General features: G+C 35.7%; 1 protein-coding gene across 7 annotated transcripts in view; it reads left to right on the top strand.

Moving 5' to 3' along the window:
- TBCK (TBC1 domain containing kinase) overlaps positions 1–20519 on the top strand; it is a 65427-nt gene that overhangs the window by 20407 nt on the left and 24501 nt on the right. For 6 of the 7 annotated variants that reach the window (XM_045537415.1, XM_045537417.1, XM_045537414.1 and 3 more), the window contains 15 exons: positions 801–942; positions 2122–2182; positions 3433–3494; positions 4083–4144; positions 5470–5618; positions 7329–7467; positions 8788–8887; positions 10383–10432; positions 10622–10751; positions 11770–11868; positions 13472–13534; positions 14054–14180; positions 15387–15437; positions 16886–16969; positions 19359–19444. In XM_045537415.1, coding sequence (XP_045393371.1) covers positions 801–942; positions 2122–2182; positions 3433–3494; positions 4083–4144; positions 5470–5618; positions 7329–7467; positions 8788–8887; positions 10383–10432; positions 10622–10751; positions 11770–11868; positions 13472–13534; positions 14054–14180; positions 15387–15437; positions 16886–16969; positions 19359–19444 — 1405 coding nt within the window. The remainder of the gene's footprint in view (positions 1–800; positions 943–2121; positions 2183–3432; positions 3495–4082; positions 4145–5469; positions 5619–7328; positions 7468–8787; positions 8888–10382; positions 10433–10621; positions 10752–11769; positions 11869–13471; positions 13535–14053; positions 14181–15386; positions 15438–16885; positions 16970–19358; positions 19445–20519) is intronic. The other variant, XM_045537420.1, reaches the window with a different exon arrangement.

Below are 20519 nucleotides of genomic sequence, written 5' to 3'. Positions count from 1 at the left end.
ATCATACGACCTTACAGCGCCATGTCTGAGAATTTATCTGTCATCTATACATTTATTTGTGGGAAATGGAATCTTTATAATGTATTCATTTCATTATTATTTGTAGCAGAAGAATAGAACTTCCAAAATGTCCTTGATCAGAGTCTGGCTAAATAAATTAAGTGTATCAATACAATGAACTTACTGGCAGTTCAAAAAAGAATGCATAAACTCTATATTTAGTCTTTTAAAGAATGATCTCTAAAATATACTTTAAGTGGGGAAAAAAGGTAAATAGCAATGTATACAATAGTATTCTACCGTGTGGGGCCGAGGTAAAGGGTGGACAGGTTTATATATATGTAAATATGTGTGGGTGACAGGCACAGAGATAGGAGAGAGTCTTTTCAGTCTATGTATTTTTATAACTTTGACATTCCTACTACTCAAAATAATAAATACTGTTTTTAAAGATAAAATGTACTTTAAATGATAATTTAGTATTAAGAGAAGATAGGCAGTAAGGAGCAAGGAAACATACCCGGAAACCTAGAGGACTGCAAGAAAGACAACATGTCAGAAACAGGAAAGCAGAGAAAGGAACCAACGCTGCAGACAGACATGACGGTTTTAAAACTATTAGAGACTCATGTGTGTTTACTCTTGATTCCTGGAGGCCTCTCTGTTGCGATGATTAGTTTACAGTTCTTCCTAGCAACCGTTGTTAATTTATTTGCATGGGACTTTTACATAGATCTTCCCACACTGATAGTAAAAATGTACTGTTGTAATTATTCATTATTTTAATATGTCTTTTGTAGGTACCCATCATACTTGGCACCTGAGGTAATTGCACAAGGAATTTCCAAAGCCACGGATCATGTGCCAAGTGAAAAACCATTGCCTTCTGGCCCAAAGTCGGATGTATGGTCTCTTGGAATTATTTTATTTGAGCTTTGTGTGGTATGTATAAAGAAATATTAAACTAATAGAAATTGTGTGTTCATTGGAATAATGCTTTTGAGAGGAAAGTTATTTAGTAATAACAGGTTTTGCTGTGCAAATTGATTAGATGTGAGAAGAAAAGGCTTAATTCTCAATTTGACTTTTTAGAAACTCCTGTTTGATAATTAATTTGCATATTTTTTGGTAAATTTAAATTTTACTAAATGTATATTATTTTGGTATCTCTAGAAATGTTTACATTTACACTTTTACTGCTTATACTTTTTTATATGTTCATGGTCTCTTTCCCCTCTGGTGTTCATTTCTCCTTAAATACCTTCTTCTCTCCTATTACGTTCCTTGTAAGACTCAATTTGTATGTTGGCTTTTGATGAGACCTTCCCCAGATATCCTCTGTCTTTGTTTGGAGGGTAAAGACTAAGCTGCTTTTAAAAACAAAAAAAAATTAAAAATCCAGTAACTTAAAGAGCATAGGTGTTTTTCTCCTTCACGTAGCAGCCCGGAGCAGGCGGGGTGAGCTCTGCTTTCCAACGTCCTGCAGAAACCGAGGCAGTCAGGGACGGGGCCACCGTCTCAATATCCCGTCTCCAGAATCGCTCTCTTCATCACTGTTAGTCAGCCTCCCGAGGCTGACTAACGAGGAAACAATTATAATGTGTATATCTTTAAAAAATATACCAGGTGCTATCGGAGCACAAAGGATGGCTGCGTGAAGTTACTGTGGGAAGAAGGAGGAGTGTCATGGAGAACATTCTAAACTGCTACCTAAATTACAACATATAAATAAGAATTAGTTGGGTCAATGAAAAGGTGCTATGAATCCTCCCAGGAGGCATCCTGGTCTCTTCATAAAATAATACTCCTGGTGGCCTGGAATGCCTCTAGACATCTGGGTATGTGTGGGCCTCAAAAGTGAACAGCGCTTGAGATCAAACTAAAACGTAACGATCCTTAGGTATATGAAATATTTAAATGTTAAATATTATGTAACACTTTTTAAAATGTTAATTCACCAGTAATATTTTTTAGTGAAGCTCACTTTAAAAATCCATTAAAACCTCTGGAAGATAAACGGAGGTGCTGGATAAAATCAGTTTGAGCTATTGAGGGGGGGAAAGACCTCGTTGGAAAAAAGATGAAAATATTAATAAGAGTTTATTTTTTCATTTTATTTAGGGAAGGAAATTATTTCAGAGCTTGGATATTTCTGAAAGACTAAAGTTTGTGCTTACTTTGGGTAAGTGTCATGCAATTGATTATCTGCCAACTCTAAATGTAATCTTTAGTAACTGTTAGTAATGTGCACATTGACTGTGTGTTCTGAAATAGTGAATACACTTTAAGTTTCTAAATTTAAGAAAAAAGTGTGTATAACAACTTACAAGGAAGGTTTATTGTTTGTTATAACAGGCTCATATTTTTTTCATGTGTATAGATGCAAACATTTGTAATTCAAATTAATAAAAATTTGTATAATCTACTTTAAAGTGGCGTAAGTTTAAGCATGTTTGGTAATAAAAGAGAGAAAAAGGTGATAGAGTACTTTTTGTAAAAGATTAGTATCCAGGCTAAGAAGGTTTACAAATAAGAATATGTACATGAAAGTATTAGTAAATATTAGATAATAGTGAATTATAAGTAAAACTGCATAAAATTTTATGAGATTCACCACATTTAATTACGAAGATTGATAATACAGCTATTAATGAGTCTTGGAGATTCCTAAGTGTGGTCTGTAGACGAAACTTATACTTTAAATTCCCCTAGAAAGGTATGTACATTCTCCAAACTGTATATAATTAAAATGAATTAATCTTGTAATCATGAAAAGACAATATAGCCTTCTTAAAAGTTTATACACACACGCACTGTATGTATATAGTTGGCCCTCGGTATGCACAGGGGATTGTTCCAGGACACCCCTCCAACCCCCACATACTCCAAAATCCCCGCATACTCAAGTCCCACACTCAGCCATGTGCAACATGTATACAAAAAGCAGGCCTGCTGTATACGCGGGTTTTGCATTGTGAATACTGTGTTTTCCATCCATGTTTGGTTAAAAAAAATCCTCGTATAAGTGGACCCACATAGTGCAAACCCATGTTGTTCAAAGGTCAACTCGTGTGTGTGTGTGTGTGTGTGTGTGTGTGTGTGTGTGTGTGTGTGTAGATACCTACTGGTAGGTATATCTATAAGTAGACGGCTCTATCTATATATGGAAAGAATATCTTTACCTCTTTGAACAACTGCTTTATCTGATTTAAGTAGCTCTTTCAGTATCTGTGATTCCATTAATATTCAGTGTTTGAGGTCTTTATTTTTATTAAACCATGTAAGGAAATCTAACAAAATCACGAGGTTTTTAGTATTTCCAGTTCCAAAACTGCATTATACTTTTTAACAAATGTGGATCAGATTTCATTTCCCAGTTCACCTGCTAGAGGAGAAAAGCAGCGTTTATCCCACAGTTTTTCTGTTTTATAGACTGCGTAGACGACACTGTAACTGTTCTGGCAGAAGAGCACGGTTGTCTGGACACCATAAAGGTTTGTCATTAATCTGTGTCTTAGTTTGTTTGTGCTGCCCTAACAAAATACCTAAGACTGGGTAATTTATAAGATGCAAAAATGTATTTCCTCATAGTCCTGGAGCCCAGGGAACCCGAGATCGAGGTGCCAGCAGGTTTGGTTGTCTGGTGAGGGCTGCGTCCCCCTCAGGGGGGGACCCTGTGTCTTCACCGGGCGAGCTGGGCGACCGCCGGTTCCTCCCTGAATTCTCTTGCCCGCTCAGGAAGGGAAAGGCCCATGTGACCAAATGTCCACCTCTTAGCACCGTCACATTGGCCCCTAAGTTTCAACACCTGCATTTTGGGGGGGGACACATTGAAGCCATAGCAATCTGTTCTTGAAAATGTGCTTATTTCGCATGCTTGGGATCCAGTAGCAAGCTATTTTAAAACCATGCTTATTTCTCATTAGGTTTTTGCTTTTTCATAGAGTGACTGATATAAATTTGTATAAAATACAAATAAAAACTTTAAAAAAAAATCAACCCTTCTAGAATAGCAAACATTTGAATAAAATGTATTTCTAAAATAGGTCATTTTAGGCAATTATTTTCTCTTTATTTACCAGGAACTTCCTGAAAACGTGATAGATCTTTTGAAGAAGTGCCTCACCTTCCATCCTTCTAAGAGGTTGATATTATTAATGGTTTGGGGATTACATTGAAATCCTTTGTATATAAGCATTTATTTTTTTTCTTATTTGTTATAACACTAACAGATTAAATACATTTATATCTGTAGTAGTACATGATTGACATCAGTATCTTAACTGTGAGTGATTTAACGCTTTAATCTTTTGTTAAAAGAAAAAGTAATTAGGACCGGGCAAGGTGGCTCACGCCTATAATCCTAGCACTCTGGGAGGCCGAGGCGGGAAGATCGCTTGAGGTCAGGAGTTCGAGACCAGCCCGAGCAAGAGCGAGACACCGTCTCTACTAAAAATAGAAAAAAAATTAGCCAGTCAACTAAAAATAGAAACAAAAAATTAGCCGGGCATGGTGGCGCATGCCTGTAGTCCCAGCTACTCGGGAGGCTGAGGCAGGAGGATCGCTTGAGCCCAGCAGTTTGAGGTTGCTGTGAGTGAGGCTGACGCCACGGCACTCACTCTAGCCCGGGCAACAGAGTGAGGTGCTTTCTCAAAAAAAAAGAAAAAGTAATTTAAGTTGAACTGTGGTTAGAAAGCTGACCTAGAAAGCTGACTAGTAACAAAAGATGGTACTGGTTCATTTCCTAGCTTCCAAGCAGAAAATCAGCTAACCCTGTGGAAAGTAGGTATTCCTGGACCCAATGATAATATCAGAGAAATGAGAACAAAAGTTTGTTGGTGGTACATATTATAGCAGTGGGCAATGGTGAGGCAAATTAATAATTACTGATAATAGAAAAGCATTTCTAGGAGGTTTTATTAATTTACTTTCTTTTGTTGTTGTCACTCTCTGTCATACAATTATTCCCAAACCCTTAAGTATATAATGTTTGGAAATAATGTATTCTAATTTGTCTTTAGAAAAACAACTTTATCAAGACATGTTAGGAAGAGAGGAATGGTAGTTTTGGGTGAATATCTTACGTTAAAGTAAAAGGGTAAGAAGAAAACCTAAAAGGTATTATTAGTTTACGTATTTATTATTTAATTGGGATATTCAGTAAAGCAGGTGCATGCTGGTCAGGCAAAAAGTGTTATAAAAAATGCAAAACATCTTAAGGAATGATTTTTCGATAGATCATGAGGTACAGAAAGTACAAAAAAATGTAAAAAAAAAATTTTCAGTGTTTACCCACAGTCATTGGATTGTTATATAAAGGTATACATTTAGACTCTGCAAAGGAGATCATTATTTCTGTGCTAATGAGGTATTTAAGACTTTCAACTGTCCCCTTGAATGTGTGCCAGTATTCTAGGAAAGTTTTTATGACTTTCATTCAGGCTCTGTGTTTTAAATGTGTCTCTCTAGGCCGACCCCGGATGAATTGCTGAGGGACAGAGTGTTCACTGAAGTGTCACCTTCATACACCCCCTTCTCCAAACCCGCCGGGCTGTTCTCATCTTCTCTGAGATGTGCAGATTTAACTCTGCCGGAGGACATCAGCCAGCTGTGCAAAGGTAACGGTGAATGAAACGTAGGCGACAACGTGAGCCTTGTTTTGCAAAGAAGTTCCCTTATCCTAGTTTCAGTTGTGAATTTATCAACCATATATATCGCATAAGTGAGATTGTATGGATGGTTGATCGAGAATTAAGAGATGATTCAGGAATTGATTAAAATATAACTGACCTAACATTTTAATCCTTTAAGTTCCTGATATAGTCCATATAATTTGCAAATGATCTCTAAAAATCCTATCATCGATAGGAGGTCCACACCATTATATTCTGCATGCTGAAGAGAATAAATATCAGCATTTAGGTTTTCGTTCTTGTGTGAAGATTATGATTCTCAGAATGTGTGGTTTAGTGACACCAGTGACAGATATCACGATGTGAGTCATGGCAGAAAATACCCACTAAACATTCTTCAGTTAAGTATTTATTGAGTTCCTGCTATGTGCCACACACTGCATCCTCCAAGTCCTGCCAAATGGGAAGGCAGACAAAGATTTAGTTACCTGATGACTGTTACAAAGGAAGGTCAAGGTGAACACAGCAGAAGGAGTACTTAATCCTGTCTGGGACATCAAGAAAGGCTAGTGGGGTCCAAATGGAAGTTTGGGCATGAGGATTTCTTCTAGGAAAAAAATTTCTTTCATGACAAGATAGGCACTACCACAGTGGGTCACCATCTTCTCTTCTGAATGCAGGAAATGGTCAGAGGGAGCCAAGTTGGGGTCCCCGAGCAATCCTGTACCTATGATTTAATTAAGAGAGATGAATAAATGTCTTGATTGTACAAGCCACTCTAAGTAGAATATTATTTTCAGCCGGGAGCATTCAAACCATCACAAAAATTAGAGTCTGCCAGTCATGACATGCCTCCCTGTAGAAGAAGGGAGGTGTCTAACTCCAGCCCGTCCTAGCTGTGCTGTCCCACACTCGGGGCAGGGAAGCACCTGTGAGCATCTGGGTGCAGAAGCGCAGGTTCGCTGACACCCTGAGACCTCGTCACAGGACTGACTGCAGATGGGTCCTCTCCCCGCACTCGACCTCCACGTAGAAGCCTAGAGCTGGCTGGGCTTGGGCATTCCCCTTCCCCCAGCCCAGGTAGGCTGTGACTTTACCCCAGCAACTTAGGCTCTAACTACCTAGTTTCCTCTGAAAGCAGGCTTTGTTCAAAACCCTGCTGGTCATGTTTTAAAATGGCTCCCGTCCCTCCTCCCACTGCTGGAAGCACTCGGGTGTTTCTCTCCAGTATTTGCTGTGAGAATCTGGTCAAACTCGTGGAGGGTAAAACTAAGAACAGTGTGAGGGTGCTGCCCAGGACTAGATTCTCTCTGGGCACCCAGCAGTTTTTCAATCATAGTTCAAGTTTTCTTGCCCAGCACTGGTTCCTGAGGCTTTTCCCGCTCATGAGTCTCAGCTTCAGTGAACCGGGACTCCCTGTACGTTCCTGTCTGTCTCTTCAGTCTTAGGGGCAGAGATCTGCCCTGTATCCTCACCTCTCTTACAGATCCAAGAATTGTTGATTTTTCGGTCTGTTCAGCTTTTTACTTGTTAGGATGGAGTAGTAACTTCTAGCTCCTTACAATCAGAAGCAGAAACCATAAGTTTGTTCTTTAGTTTTTTACTTTTTCAGAATGTCAGCTGTTATTACCTGTTGAATTTTAATAAAAACTGAAAATGTAACCACTGTTATTCATTTTAATTTGCCATTAATAGATATAGACAGTGATTACCTGGCAGAAAGATCTATTGAAGAAGTTTATTACCTTTGGTGTTTGGCGGGAGGTGACTTGGAGAAAGAGCTTGTCAACAAGGAAATCATCCGGTCTAAACCACCCATCTGCACACTCCCCAAGTAAGGAAAGGAAACTTCTCTTGGAAGTGAAAAAACATATCTGGTAATAACATTAGAAAAAAATTTTGGTTGGTTTTTTTTTTTTTTTTTTTAATATTTTTGGTGGCTAGCCCAACTCAGGGATTATGGAGGCAATTGGAAGTTATCACCTCGTTTGATTGGCTACAGTTTCTGGGATTGCAAGAGTTCTCATCAATATTTTTTAATCTTTTTAATATTATTATCTTTTAATAATTTGCTTTATGATCTGTTTGAAGTAAAGTTAGTATTATGGAATATCTAGTAATAATCGATGTTAATGAAAAATACACAAGTCAGAACAGTAATATTTAAGGGAGTCAACTTAAAAAACTAGGTTAGTATGTCTGTTATGAATAACTATGTTCTTTGTCCAAATATATTTGTAAATGAAAATGAACTGCGTGGCCTCACTGCATGTCCTAGAGATCGTCACTGTGCTTCGTGTGTTGAAAAAAATCTGCAAAACTGCATGAGAAGATAACCATGCTATAAATTACCATGCTGGAAATTACCTAGGCCAAAGTTGTCATTACTGTAACATTACTATTCCTATATATTCATAAAAATATGAGCCTGATTTTCTTGAGCTTCTACCAATGCTTTAGGATTTTAATTTTAGATTTTAGGACTTAAATTTGATCTTTGTAGGTAACTGTAGAAATCATCTGCTCATCATTATTTTTGCACTTGTTAAACTTACAGATTCTTTTGATAGATCATTAGTTTTCAACTTTTTTTTCTCTCAAACTGATTTTTTTTAAATATTAACTTCAGTTATACCACTCATACATTGAATTAAGTAGAGAATCAGAGATAGCATGATGGAAATTGCAGGAAGAAATGGTTTGAAGGATATGTAGATTCTTAACAGTCATTCTCTGAAATTCTGAACAAATTTCATCCATTTGTTATTCATATTCTTTCCCCTGTAAGGTAACCATAGAATGTGCTTTTTCTTTCTTCTTCCCTTTATCATTTTTCACATATATAAACTTTCTCGGTGTCAGGAGAGTAATTTTAGCGTGGAGCCTGTATGAACCAAGAGTTATAAATGATACCCTTTTAGTGCCGAAGGGCTTTATGCTTATATACCGTATTCCCAGCAACTCAAGAGATAGCTAAAAATGAGACTTTGAAGAAATCTCAACCAGCAATTACATTTGTTTTTTATTAAACATCCAGTCAAAAATTTACTTCTTTGTTGATAAAGGGATTGGTAATTTGGAATAAATTTTATTTTCTAGAAACAAGTTAGATTTTGTGTTCTTACTATAATTATTTTTTAAAATCTCTTTTCAGTTTTCTCTTTGAAGATGGTGAAAGCTTTGGACAAGGTCGAGATAGAAGCTCACTTTTAGATGATACCACTGTGACATTGTCATTGTGTCAGCTAAGAAATGTAAGAATGATACTTTGCCAAATTTGCTTCAGATCTTTTTTCAAAAAAATTAAGCCTTACAGATGCACACGAAGCCTTGTATTTCTCCCTGATTTCATAAAATATAGGAGAGCTTCTGTACCATACAAGCCCCAGAGTAGAATTGCTAGCAGATAGCATCTGTACAACTTCAACCTTAATACCTATTGTCTGATCGTTGACAAAAATGATTTTTATCAGTTTATCTTTACACCATCGTTGGATAAGTTTTCTCATTTCTCCGCTTATTTGGTAACATTTTGTCTTAAAATAATATGGAAACTAAATAATAGTTTTTACCTTAAATGTTTCTACACAAGTACTTTCACCCCTTTTTTATCTTTAATGTGCTAAATTTTTAATTAGAAAAGACGAGCAGAAAAGGTACTTATTATTTAATATCTATAACATTGAGGATACTAAAACCAAACTTTAAAAAATGTGTGCATTAATGATTCAGTAAAACTTAAGAAAGTTTTCTTTGCTTAAAATTTTAATCTATAAAAGAAATAACCTGGGTAAGTACACAGCACATCAGTTTTTAGAGAAGAGCCAGGCATAGATCCAGTGTTTGCCAAATTCTCAGTGTTGGGTCAAAGATTTTTCTTTGGCTTTTAAAATTCTGGGAATAACTCACGTGGGTGCACAGTGACTCTACCCAAGAGACGATCAGTGCAGGCTCCACACACAGCTTGGACTTCCGTGTCAGTCCCCAGAGGAGCAGAAGCTCTCTGCCTGCAAGCTGGAAGTTGAAGAGCAGAGCAGCAGGCAGGATGGCATTGACTTTAATCACCCCGCCCAGGATGTGGCTGAGATTTTCATTTTATTTTATTTTTACCTACTGCCTGCTTGCTTATGTTTTTGACAGATACCTGTAATCATGGCAGTGTTATTTAGAGCAACATTTATTGTAATGACTTTTTGAAAAAAATAATTAGTTGAATTCTGTCAGTTGATTTATCAGCTATTTGAATCATACGTGTTCAAAGTATGATGTGAGAAATTCTTTTGAATCCTTCTCCTAGCACTTTTCTTTTGACTTAGTTTGTATTATGCCAAAGCAAAAATAAATCTGACTTGGGCTTTTAATTAATAGATATGTAAAAAGGTACCTCTTGTTAATCATCTTTCTTCATATAACTTAAAAGTATTTTATCTATTAGGTTTTATACTGATGTTAGGATATTTCTGAGTTGTGCTTGGGAAAATACCATGATAGGTGTCTAACATTTATGAGTGATACCTAGAGGCAAAAATCACCAAAAAATGAAAAGCTGTTCTTTACAGCTAAACCTTAATCAGTAGAGGCATGGCATGTTTGCATGTTTATAGTAAGAACTAATTTTTAGATTCTATTCTTTACTTTTCTTTGTACCTTTATAAATTTATAATGTTTACATTACATTCCCTCTTAAATACAGATCAGTGCTGCTGCCAAAGATGTTTACACATACATATTTTGTCTTTAAATTTATAGAGATTAAAAGATGTTGGTGGAGAAGCATTTTACCCATTACTTGAAGATGAGTAAGTATAGTCCCATTTTTACATTTATTTTTCTTTTCTATTAATATTAGATTTCTAAAAAGTTTATACATTTTCTTTAAAAAGCATTTCATAAATGGAACATAAAAATATGATGGTTTTGTTTATTAAAATTTTGTACTTATTGGTCAATTTTTTTTTTTTTTTTTTGCTTTTGTTCTTCTCTTACAGCCAGTCTAATTTACCTCACTCAAACAGCAATAATGAGCTGTCTGCAGCTGCCACTCTGCCTTTGATCATCAGAGAGAGGGACACAGAGTACCAGCTAAACAGAATTATTCTCTTTGACAGGCTGCTAAAGGTAGGGATTCTAAAGTGTAAAATGGTAGCCCATACATAATTCTTTTATGCATGTGTTTAATTTCATTGGTAATCCTTAGGGAATCTTGAGGTCAAGAGAAGGCTAATCCCTACGAACTATCTTTCTTGATTAACTTTCTTTAGTTTTAAAAATGGTACACGTTCATAGTAAGTAAAATTAAAAAGTAAGAATAAGGTATGGGAATGTATGGAAAATCATGTTAGATGAAGGATTAATATCCTTGTTTTTTAAAGACGACTTAAAGATCAATAGGAAAAAGAACCAATATTGAAACAGAGAAATGGATACAGTATGTAATATAAGTACAGTTAGTAAATCTGTTCAAATTGTTCATTCTCACTAGGAGTGAAAAAACAAAATAGGGTTTTGTTTTTTTTTGCTACACTGATTAGCAAAGTGAGCAATGATACATTGAAATTGGAACTCTCATTCTTTGAGGATAAATGTGAATTGATTGAAATATTTTGTAAAGCAATTGGAATATGTATCAAGAACCTTAACAACATCTGTTTCCTTTGTCCTAATAATCTCTTCTAGAAATTGCTCCTAAAATACAAATTTATAAAAGAACAAAGTTATATGTAAGATATAGAAATGGCCATAATAATAGCTTATAGTCATTGAACACTTCCCTCTATTACCATGTTTTTACAAAGTGCTTTACAAACATTATCTTTTTTAACCCATATGAGGCTGGTACTAACATCCTGTATCTGACTCATTCAGAATCCTTCCAGAGCACAAAATAGAAGGGATTCAAAAACATGTAGAATCAGCTCCTCTTTTTGATTATATTATAAAAGTTTTGCAGGCTGTTTAGGAGTCTATTCCACTGCTTATTTATATGTATTAATGATACCAGACACAGTAACTGCAGATACTTTGAAATTTATTGTAGGTCATTTCATCTTTATCACTGGTATATTCAGAACTGTCTAGACTAAAAGATAGTACTTGGTAATTTGAGACATTTTTCATTTCTTTTTTCATATCGTAGGCTTATCCGTATAAAAAAAATCAAATCTGGAAAGAAGCACGAGTTGACATTCCTCCCCTTGTGAGAGGTTTGACCTGGGCTGCTCTTCTGGGAGTTGAGGTAGGAGAGAAAAGAGAGGGTCAGCAGTTGATTGATGCTGCTGAGAAAGGATGCAGGAGGATAGGGCTTTCCGAATGTATATTTTTCAAGTTATTAGAAAGTTATATAGTAAAGTGTGAGCATTAGAATATTTGGTAATTTTAAGTGAAAGGAATACAGGAAAAGAACAGAATAAAAAACATAATTGAAGGTTTGTTACATTTATGCTGTTTAATATTTGATTTAATGGTGCTTACAGGAAATATCTTGATTATTAATTTTTAAATCAGAGAATATTTTAAGAATACATATCAGTTACAGATAGTTCTACTTATAAAGTTTGCTCATTATGGAATATAATTACCTATTTATAAGTAGTTCTAAGTTTGAAAGAAATCTTTCAGTCCAGTTTGTGTCCTGTCAAAATCACTATCATGATTTTGTTCCACGTGGACCATGCTGCCAAGAGCAATAGCTACTGTCTCTTACACAGCACTCTGTCTGTGGCAGTGAGGAAAGCGGAGGTGTCATAGAATTGTTAGGGTGGCCTTCAGTGCTAACAGGTAACTCTGGTGACAGCAGTGATGATAATGGGCCAACCCGTGCCGGAGTTTTTCACATCCTGTCAGTTTCTTTGTGGTCCTGTCTTTCTGAATTCTCTTGCAGATATTTATCATCCTTTTTTTTTTTAATTCCTTCAACTATTTTTAATCCTTTTCAACCCTCCATTGGAAGAATTTCCTTTCTTCATTCCTGATTCCCTGGAGGGGAGTCTATGAGAGTGTGTTGGTTCGTTTGCAGGAACGCCTGTTGTTCCGTACCGTACATGAGAATCGTTAGATTGTAGAACCACGTGACCCTGAAGTCCGAGAGGACTTTGGTATCCGTTTTCCGGCTCCCATTAAATAGATGTCCCAGAGAAGCTGACATAGTAAATAATGTCAGAGCTTGAACCCAAATTTCTGGCTCTTTCTCTACCATAATGATAAGCCAGAATAATAAGAATTTTTTCACACTGGGTCCTATAGAACGGGACCAAAATTTGAAGTAGTTAATTCGGTTATTCCTTCTGTAATAGCAAAAATGTCACTGACCCTATTAGTCCTTTGTGAGTCTATGATTACACGATATCCACTCTTGAATTTATCCTGAACTTGTGTTTCCTGGTGCTGAACTACCACTCCTCTGAACAGTCTTCTTTTATTTTTGCTTTCATTGCCAACTTGACCAGGGAAATTTCTTGTAGAACCACCTCCCTCCAAAAAATTTATCTCTTCATGAAAGTTGTTATTTGTGAGATAGTGATTAGTAGAGAACAAGGCTGTGTTGTGTGGCAGAGGCTCAGAGGTTGGCCAGGCATCCTCAGTAGCCAAGTGACTCACCCAAGACCTTCAAGGTCTGCCCCAGCAAAAGGGCGAATTGTCTCTAATCACAGACCTACATCACCGATCGTTAAAGATGTAGAGAGTTTCTCTCAAGTCGAGGTGTGCCTTGGGTTTGAATGTGCCTAGGCATAGTTGGGTAGGTTTTCAAAGATAGATATTTATAAAAAAATAGATTTTTCTATATTGCCAGTTGTATTAAGGACATGGTGAATTAACGTATCTTCTCTTGCTATTTGCAGGGGGCTATTCATGCCAAGTACGAAGCAATTGATAAAGACACTCCGATTCCTACAGATAGACAAGTATGACTCAGGTTTTTTTTTTAAAGCAACCTAAGATAATTCTGCCAAATCTTTAAATTTTAGGAAGACATGAGGAGATTTTCTTTCTTTCATTATGATTGCTTAGCCACTGCCATGTACAGATAGTGTTAGAGTGAGCACAATTCTTGTAATTTAGTGAGTTAGAACAGCACTTTAAAGAAATTTCTGTCCAGTGACCTTTTTTTAATAATTGTATTTCTTTATCTGAAAAGTTTGCTCTGTTTTAAAGACAAGGTTGTGAAGGAAGACATTTTTGAAATACACACCTTTTCAAAAGAAATGGTCTTTTTTCCCGTGTTTCAGGACACGTACAACTTCTCTGGTGTCTCCAGAGGATCAATAAAAAAATGGAAAAACATTAGACACTAGGGTGATGAAGGTAGTCTATTCTGAAATTCGTATTAGTCTCTCTTCTTATTTATTCAGGGAGTAAGAGTTGAGGGTTTATTGGGGATCTCTCTATTACAGCTTCACCGTATTGCTTTGCTGTTTTACCAGATTGAAGTGGATATTCCTCGCTGTCATCAATACGATGAGCTGCTGTCATCACCAGAAGGTCATGCCAAGTTTAGACGCGTATTAAAAGCCTGGGTAGTGTCTCATCCTGATCTTGTGTATTGGCAAGGTAACTTTTTTGGTTATTGAGACTCTTCTTGGAGTATGAGGAGCTTATTGCGTGACTGACAATTTTAAAAATTAAAACAAAATGTCAAAACATGCTTGGCTTTGGGAAAAGTCAATACTAAAGCTCTGATTCATTTTTTGAGAGGTTTATATGAGAATTTCTTTTTAAACTTTGTCGAAGTGCCTAGTAGAAGATACCATTTAAATGCTTGATATTTAAAGTGAAGGAATTTGCCATCACATTCATTAGGAAAGCAGAAGAAAATATTTGCTGCTCTTGTAATCTTTGTGGGTACGTTTTTTTAATGCTTATGCAAATAGTTAAATAATTTTGGACTAGTTGAGACTCGTACAGTTAATGATTCCCAATTTATTCTTACCATGGTTAGGAATTAAATAATAAGATATCACCCTAAACCTCTCATTTTATTTGTTGTCTTTTTTTTTTTTAGTATCTTTCATGATCCAGATCCTTGAATTTTAGATTTTGCCATTATTATTTGTGTGGTCATTGGTAAAGTCGTGAATGAGAAACTCATTCCACCCAGCCCTGTGTTAGAATGTGTTGTTATAAGCAGCTGCTTTTATAATTTAATTCTCTATTTCTTACTGGCCATCCTTAAAGATATTATTTTTCTTAGTTCTGTTCATCTTAGAGGTGTTTTATATTCTCCTAACAATTATATTAACAGGTAGATTTATGAGCATTCTTGCGGCATGATACCATATGAACATTATCAATAAAAGAAATATGTCATATATTTGTATTTCACTTCATAGTTTTTGAAGGATTTTTTTCATGTTCCCAAAGCTAAAGAACATATAAGGCAAATCTCTATCTCTTAGATGAGAAAACATGCCTGAAAAATATAAGTAATTGTCAAGATCACACAGGGTAGAGTCAGAGATGGGACCATATCTAAAGCCTCCTGACATCCTTATGTTTTTCTATTACTGTATTTCTTTCTTCAGCTCATAATAATGTTGATAATAATAACTGATTTGTATTGGAGCCTTACGATGTGCCAGATACTGTTGTTCACTTCTCACAGTAACTTGTGAAGTAATGCGTTTCTGCATGGATTATAGTAATACTTACAACGTTTAATCCATTTGGAGGAAACGCAAAGAACTAAATACGGTGCATATCTACAGTTCTGCCTCGTCGTATTCATTTGACTTCTTTCTCCCAACCCCTCCACTCTAGGTCTTGACTCACTCTGTGCTCCATTTCTGTATCTGAATTTCAATAATGAAGGTAAGCCTCTTTATACTTTAAATTATCCTTGTGTATATGATTCTAAAATGTTTGATTCAAACATGAAATGTTTTTGTTTTAAGGTTCTTGCTCTCTCCATGGTAGATTTCTGTGAAATAATCTGATCGACTCATTTTAGAGGATGTGAAGGATTAATTTATTACTGGATAGTTTCATTTATTACCCAGTTGTAATTAGAGATTTGGTGGGGATTTGACTGATTATTCTAAATGCATTCACCTACGTTGGTGACTAGTTTTATGAAACTAGAGAAACTTCTGACTTCTTCTGAGATTAGTTTTAGGCTAAGTATACTTTCTAAAGAATTTGTAAAGAAGTCAGTATTTGCTACATTTTCCCCTAATCTTGTATCTCTAAAGCCTGTCATCATTTCAGACACCACCTCCTTAATGAAGACTTTTCTTATTCTCTTTCCTAAGCCCATACGGCTCTTTGTAGTTTAGAAAACTTACTTTGTGTCTATCTTGTATTCTAGTTACTTACATACTAATGTAATCCTTTTTTTGACAGATTTTTTTAATGACTAGTTTTTTGTTTTCTACCCTTCTGCTATAACTTTTTTATAGTAGGTTTTTCAGTAAATACTTGATAAATTCAAATGACTCATATTCCCATTCCCTGATATCACATATAGAACATGTTACCGTATATCACTTGAATGTATAGATGCCTAATCTCCATCTTCTCAAATTCTATTTCATGTCAGAATATGCACAGAATCTGGAATTGTAGATACAGTGTAATCCCAGAGAACTGAAATTTCACTATTTGAATGGTCTTTAAAATGCGCGGTTCCCTGATATCCGCACTCATTATCCTAGACTAGAGTTTTTGCTGGGTTTAGTTAGATTTAGCCAATTATCGCTCCTACTAGCCCAAGAACAGTAAAGGGTCTGTGTTTGCAAATACAGGTTATAACAAGTGTTCCATTTTTTTTCAAATTTCAGAATATTACAGGTGTACAAACATTTTGGTTACATGAATTACTGTGGTATAGTTTGAGTCAAAGTTATGTGTGTGTCCCTCACCCAGATATAACAAGTATTCCGAAATTCGAAGTTCGCAGACTCTTGTTTGCATCAGCAGTAATCAAGGGCCACCAGATTTGTATAGCTTGTAAATAACGATTGTGTTTACAAGTTTATAAAAACAAAGTTCAGGTGACAAAGGTTTTTACTGCTGTGGGATAATGATTGCCACAGTAGTTTGAAATTGAAGGTTCTAGGATGATTATCTTTTGTTGTCCAAAATACTTTCTGTTTTAAAGTCCAGAGGCTTTTTTCCCCTTAATTTGTGTTTCCAGCACTTATTACCCTAACGGTTATTTAATAGCAAACTCAAGGAATGTGTGCTAAGTGAGTGAATTATTACTGGTTGTTTACCCTATTAACTTACTTTTTATATGCCTTTGCTTCATTCTTTCTTAGCCCTGGCTTATGCATGTATGTCAGCTTTTATTCCCAAATACCTGTATAACTTCTTCTTAAAAGACAACTCACATGTAATACAAGGTAAGAAAATGTCTTTCCTTGTCTTTTTTCCAGGGAAGGTACTTATATCAGAAGTAACCAGTACCCAATTAAATTTATGATTTTGACCCAAGAAAACATGGTGATGGCCCATCACTAAAACCTGCTACTAGTTGTGTCCCTGACAATTAAAATTACAAAATGGTTCACCATGGAGCATGCCTGCCCTGAATTAGTAAAAAGCTTAGACATTGTTTAATTGTGTAAGTAGATTATCAAAAACACTTCTCGGCCGGGCGCGGTGGCTCACGCCTGTAAACCTAGCACTCTGGGAGGCCAAGGCAGGAGGATCTCTCGAGGTCGGGGGTTTGAGACCAGCCTGAGCAAGAGCAAGACCCCGTTTCTACTAAAAATAGAAAAAATTCGCTGGGTGTAGTGGTGCATGTCTGTAGGCCCTGTAATGTTCACATGTATTTTATAGATATTTACCTATAAGCAACATCATATATTTTACATAAAAGAACTTCAGGTCAAAAAGAAAAGAGGAAGAGGTGCTGTATTTCATGATAAAGCTGAATTACTGATCTAACGTGAATTTTACCCATGTTGGATAAATAATGGGTATCCAAGTGATACTTTTTCTTGACTTGGTATTCTGTTGCAACAGAATTCCTTTTATCTATTGCCCCACCTCTTCCTCTCTGAACAAAGAGATACAATTTACATCAGCTTCAAGTGTGACAGATCAAAGTGGAGACATATCTGAAGGACCCAGGAAACTTCCAGGTTTAACTTCTCTTCAGTTTTTTTAGTTCTCCTTCCAATTAGTGACTGTGTTTGTATAGTCCTAATTTACTCAGAAGCCAGCGACACATAACATTAACAATCTAAGCACTCAACTGTATATTGATGAAAGCATATAGTTCTTAATTTCTAAAGAGCAACTCCTCATTTTAAACCAGAATTCCATGCCTCCGGCAGTTCTCTATAACTAAACTCCAGTTTATTAAATATCATCCTTATTTGAGCCTGATAAAAATAATTACTATGTGAAATTTCATGGCTAATTAAGGAAGAAACCTACTAAAGAAACCTAATTCATCATGAAAACATTTTCCTTCTGTTCTGCCAATGCCAAACACTGATGGCTGAATTTATATGATATGTGTTTTTTGTTTTTGAGATAGAGTCTCATTCCGTTGCCCGGGCTAGAGTGCCGTGGCGTCAGCCTAGCTCACAGCAACCTCAAACTCCTGGGCTCAAGCGATCCTCCTGCCTCAGCCTCCCAATTAGCTGGGACTACAGGCATGCGCCACCATCCCTGGCTAATTTTTTCTACATATTTTTAGTTGTCCAGATCATTTCTTTCTATTTTTCAGTGGAGACGGGGGTCTTGCTCTTGCTCAGGCTGGTCTCAAACTCCTGACCTCGAGCGATCCTCCCGCCTTGGCCTCCCAGAGTTACTATTTCTTGAAATATTAAACATAAGAAATTTTAAAACTGAAAAAACAAAAGCAAACATTATTTTTAGAGGTTATTTTCACCAAATAATTGGATTGAAAAATAGATGTTACTTTATAAAAGGAGAGAGTTGAGGTAATTAACTAAAGGAAAACTTTTATGGAGGTATCGTCATTTCACTTTAAAAAAAGAAAAGGAAATTGAGCTCATTGACATGTATTAATTTTGGTTTTTTAGTGAATAAAAATATGATGCTTACTTGCCCTTGTGTAGATTGTTACTGCAATCTTGTTTAGATCAATTTACATAGTAAATTAGCACGAATAGTAACTTAGAAAGAATGGAAAAAATGAAAACAAGCACACTTACTCCTCACATTTCAACGGAACCCTATGAACAGGATTGGAATCAAAGTTATTTTTAATTGCCTACTGTGTGCCTACTTTCTGATTAGCATGACGTTAATTCTTATTTCTACACATGCCAAATGCACAGTTTTAAATGGAAATAAATTGGAAATGCAACAGATGCCTACATCTGTATATATAAACAAATGTGAGACATAATTATTCTATTTGTGACTCTTATAATGTTGTTCCTTATTCCTTATCTAGGGATCTGTTACACTCCCTGAATATTCAATAAATGTGAAACAGATTTAGTTATTACTAGAGAACTTGTGTTTGTAGAGTTTAGTAGGAAAACATCATATATCATGTGTTTAATTTGTGACTCAGAAAATAAACTGATAGCTCTGAAGGCAGAGAATAAGTTGTGGCATAGTTTTTTGGTACATTTGTTTAATAATTAGCAGTAAGTAATTAAAGTAATGAAAAAACCAAAATTAGCTATTAAAGTATCTGTTTTTCATGGAGAAATTAAATCTCATTCAGTATGTAAATAAAACCATATTTGAATTTAATGTGTTTGAGGTGCTTTGTAAAAATAATTATCTTTGTTGTTATTTCAGAGTATCTGACGGTGTTCTCTCAGATGATTGCATTCCATGACCCAGAGCTGAGTAACCATCTCAACGACATCGGCTTTATTCCAGATGTAAGTACCTGGTATATAACAGAACATGAGGTAAAAAAATAAAGGAGGAATTCACAGCACAAAAGAGTGTATTTTTAAAACTTTCATTGGCATAGAAGTCCAATTCTGAACAAGTTACTGCTACTAATTACAGCCCTCTGTTAAGAAAGTTTTTGTGGTTACCTTCCATATTCCCACTTTAAGGAAGAAGATCTTATTTCTCTTAACATACTTGATACTATCAAATTGTTTCGAAAAAGCCCTTAGCAAGAGTGTTGCACTGAACTGTGCTGTGAGGGGTTGTCACTTGGATTTTGTGATCCTGAGGCCTGATTTTGAAGAAATAGGAAATTGATGCTCAAGTGAAATCTTAAGTAGCTGCTTTCAGAGTTTGCCTGACATACTACCTTGGAAGCTTTGATGGATTTTGCTCAGTACTTCATTAGCTTGCTAAAATTCAGACTGGACACACAAAAGTTAGCCAGGGCATGGCTTAGCCTGTACCTCATTCGTGGTTTGTGGCATGGAGTCAAGCCCATTTTAAAAGGCCGTTGGATAAACATATATCAGAACATTAGATTGTACCCCATAAATAAATATATACGATTGTTATTTGTCAATTAAAAATAAAAAAATAAATGAAAGGGAAAAAAATTAGTAACAGAGGTTACCTGTTTGGGGAGGGGTTGAAACTGGTAGCAGAGGGAAACCGTTCACTTGTCACACTTCACATTTAAAAATTTTTTTTAACACTGTGACTATGTGACTCATTCAGAAGTTAAACTGAAGGCACCTGCCCTCAATCAATTATAATTTTTCAGGGAGATGCTTTATTGAAAAGTTACTGGTAACATACAATTTATAAAATATTACGGTGTCTCATTTTCACACAATGAAATTTAGTATATGTAAGCATATACATAGAAAAGTTGAAAAGCTACACTCTAGAACATTAATTGCGATTATATTGGGTTGGAGGAGTTCTGAGTGATTTGGGGGGAAGTGTAAGTGTAGTTTTTAATTTTTTTTTCATTGAACATGTTATTTTTGTAATGTGAAACATTTTCTAAATTATAAATTATACATTATAAATTAG

This window comes from Lemur catta, chromosome 26 (genome assembly GCF_020740605.2).
Source record: "Lemur catta isolate mLemCat1 chromosome 26, mLemCat1.pri, whole genome shotgun sequence".
Lineage (NCBI taxonomy): Eukaryota > Metazoa > Chordata > Mammalia > Primates > Lemuridae > Lemur > Lemur catta.
This window is presented reverse-complemented; position numbering and strand designations above follow the sequence as displayed.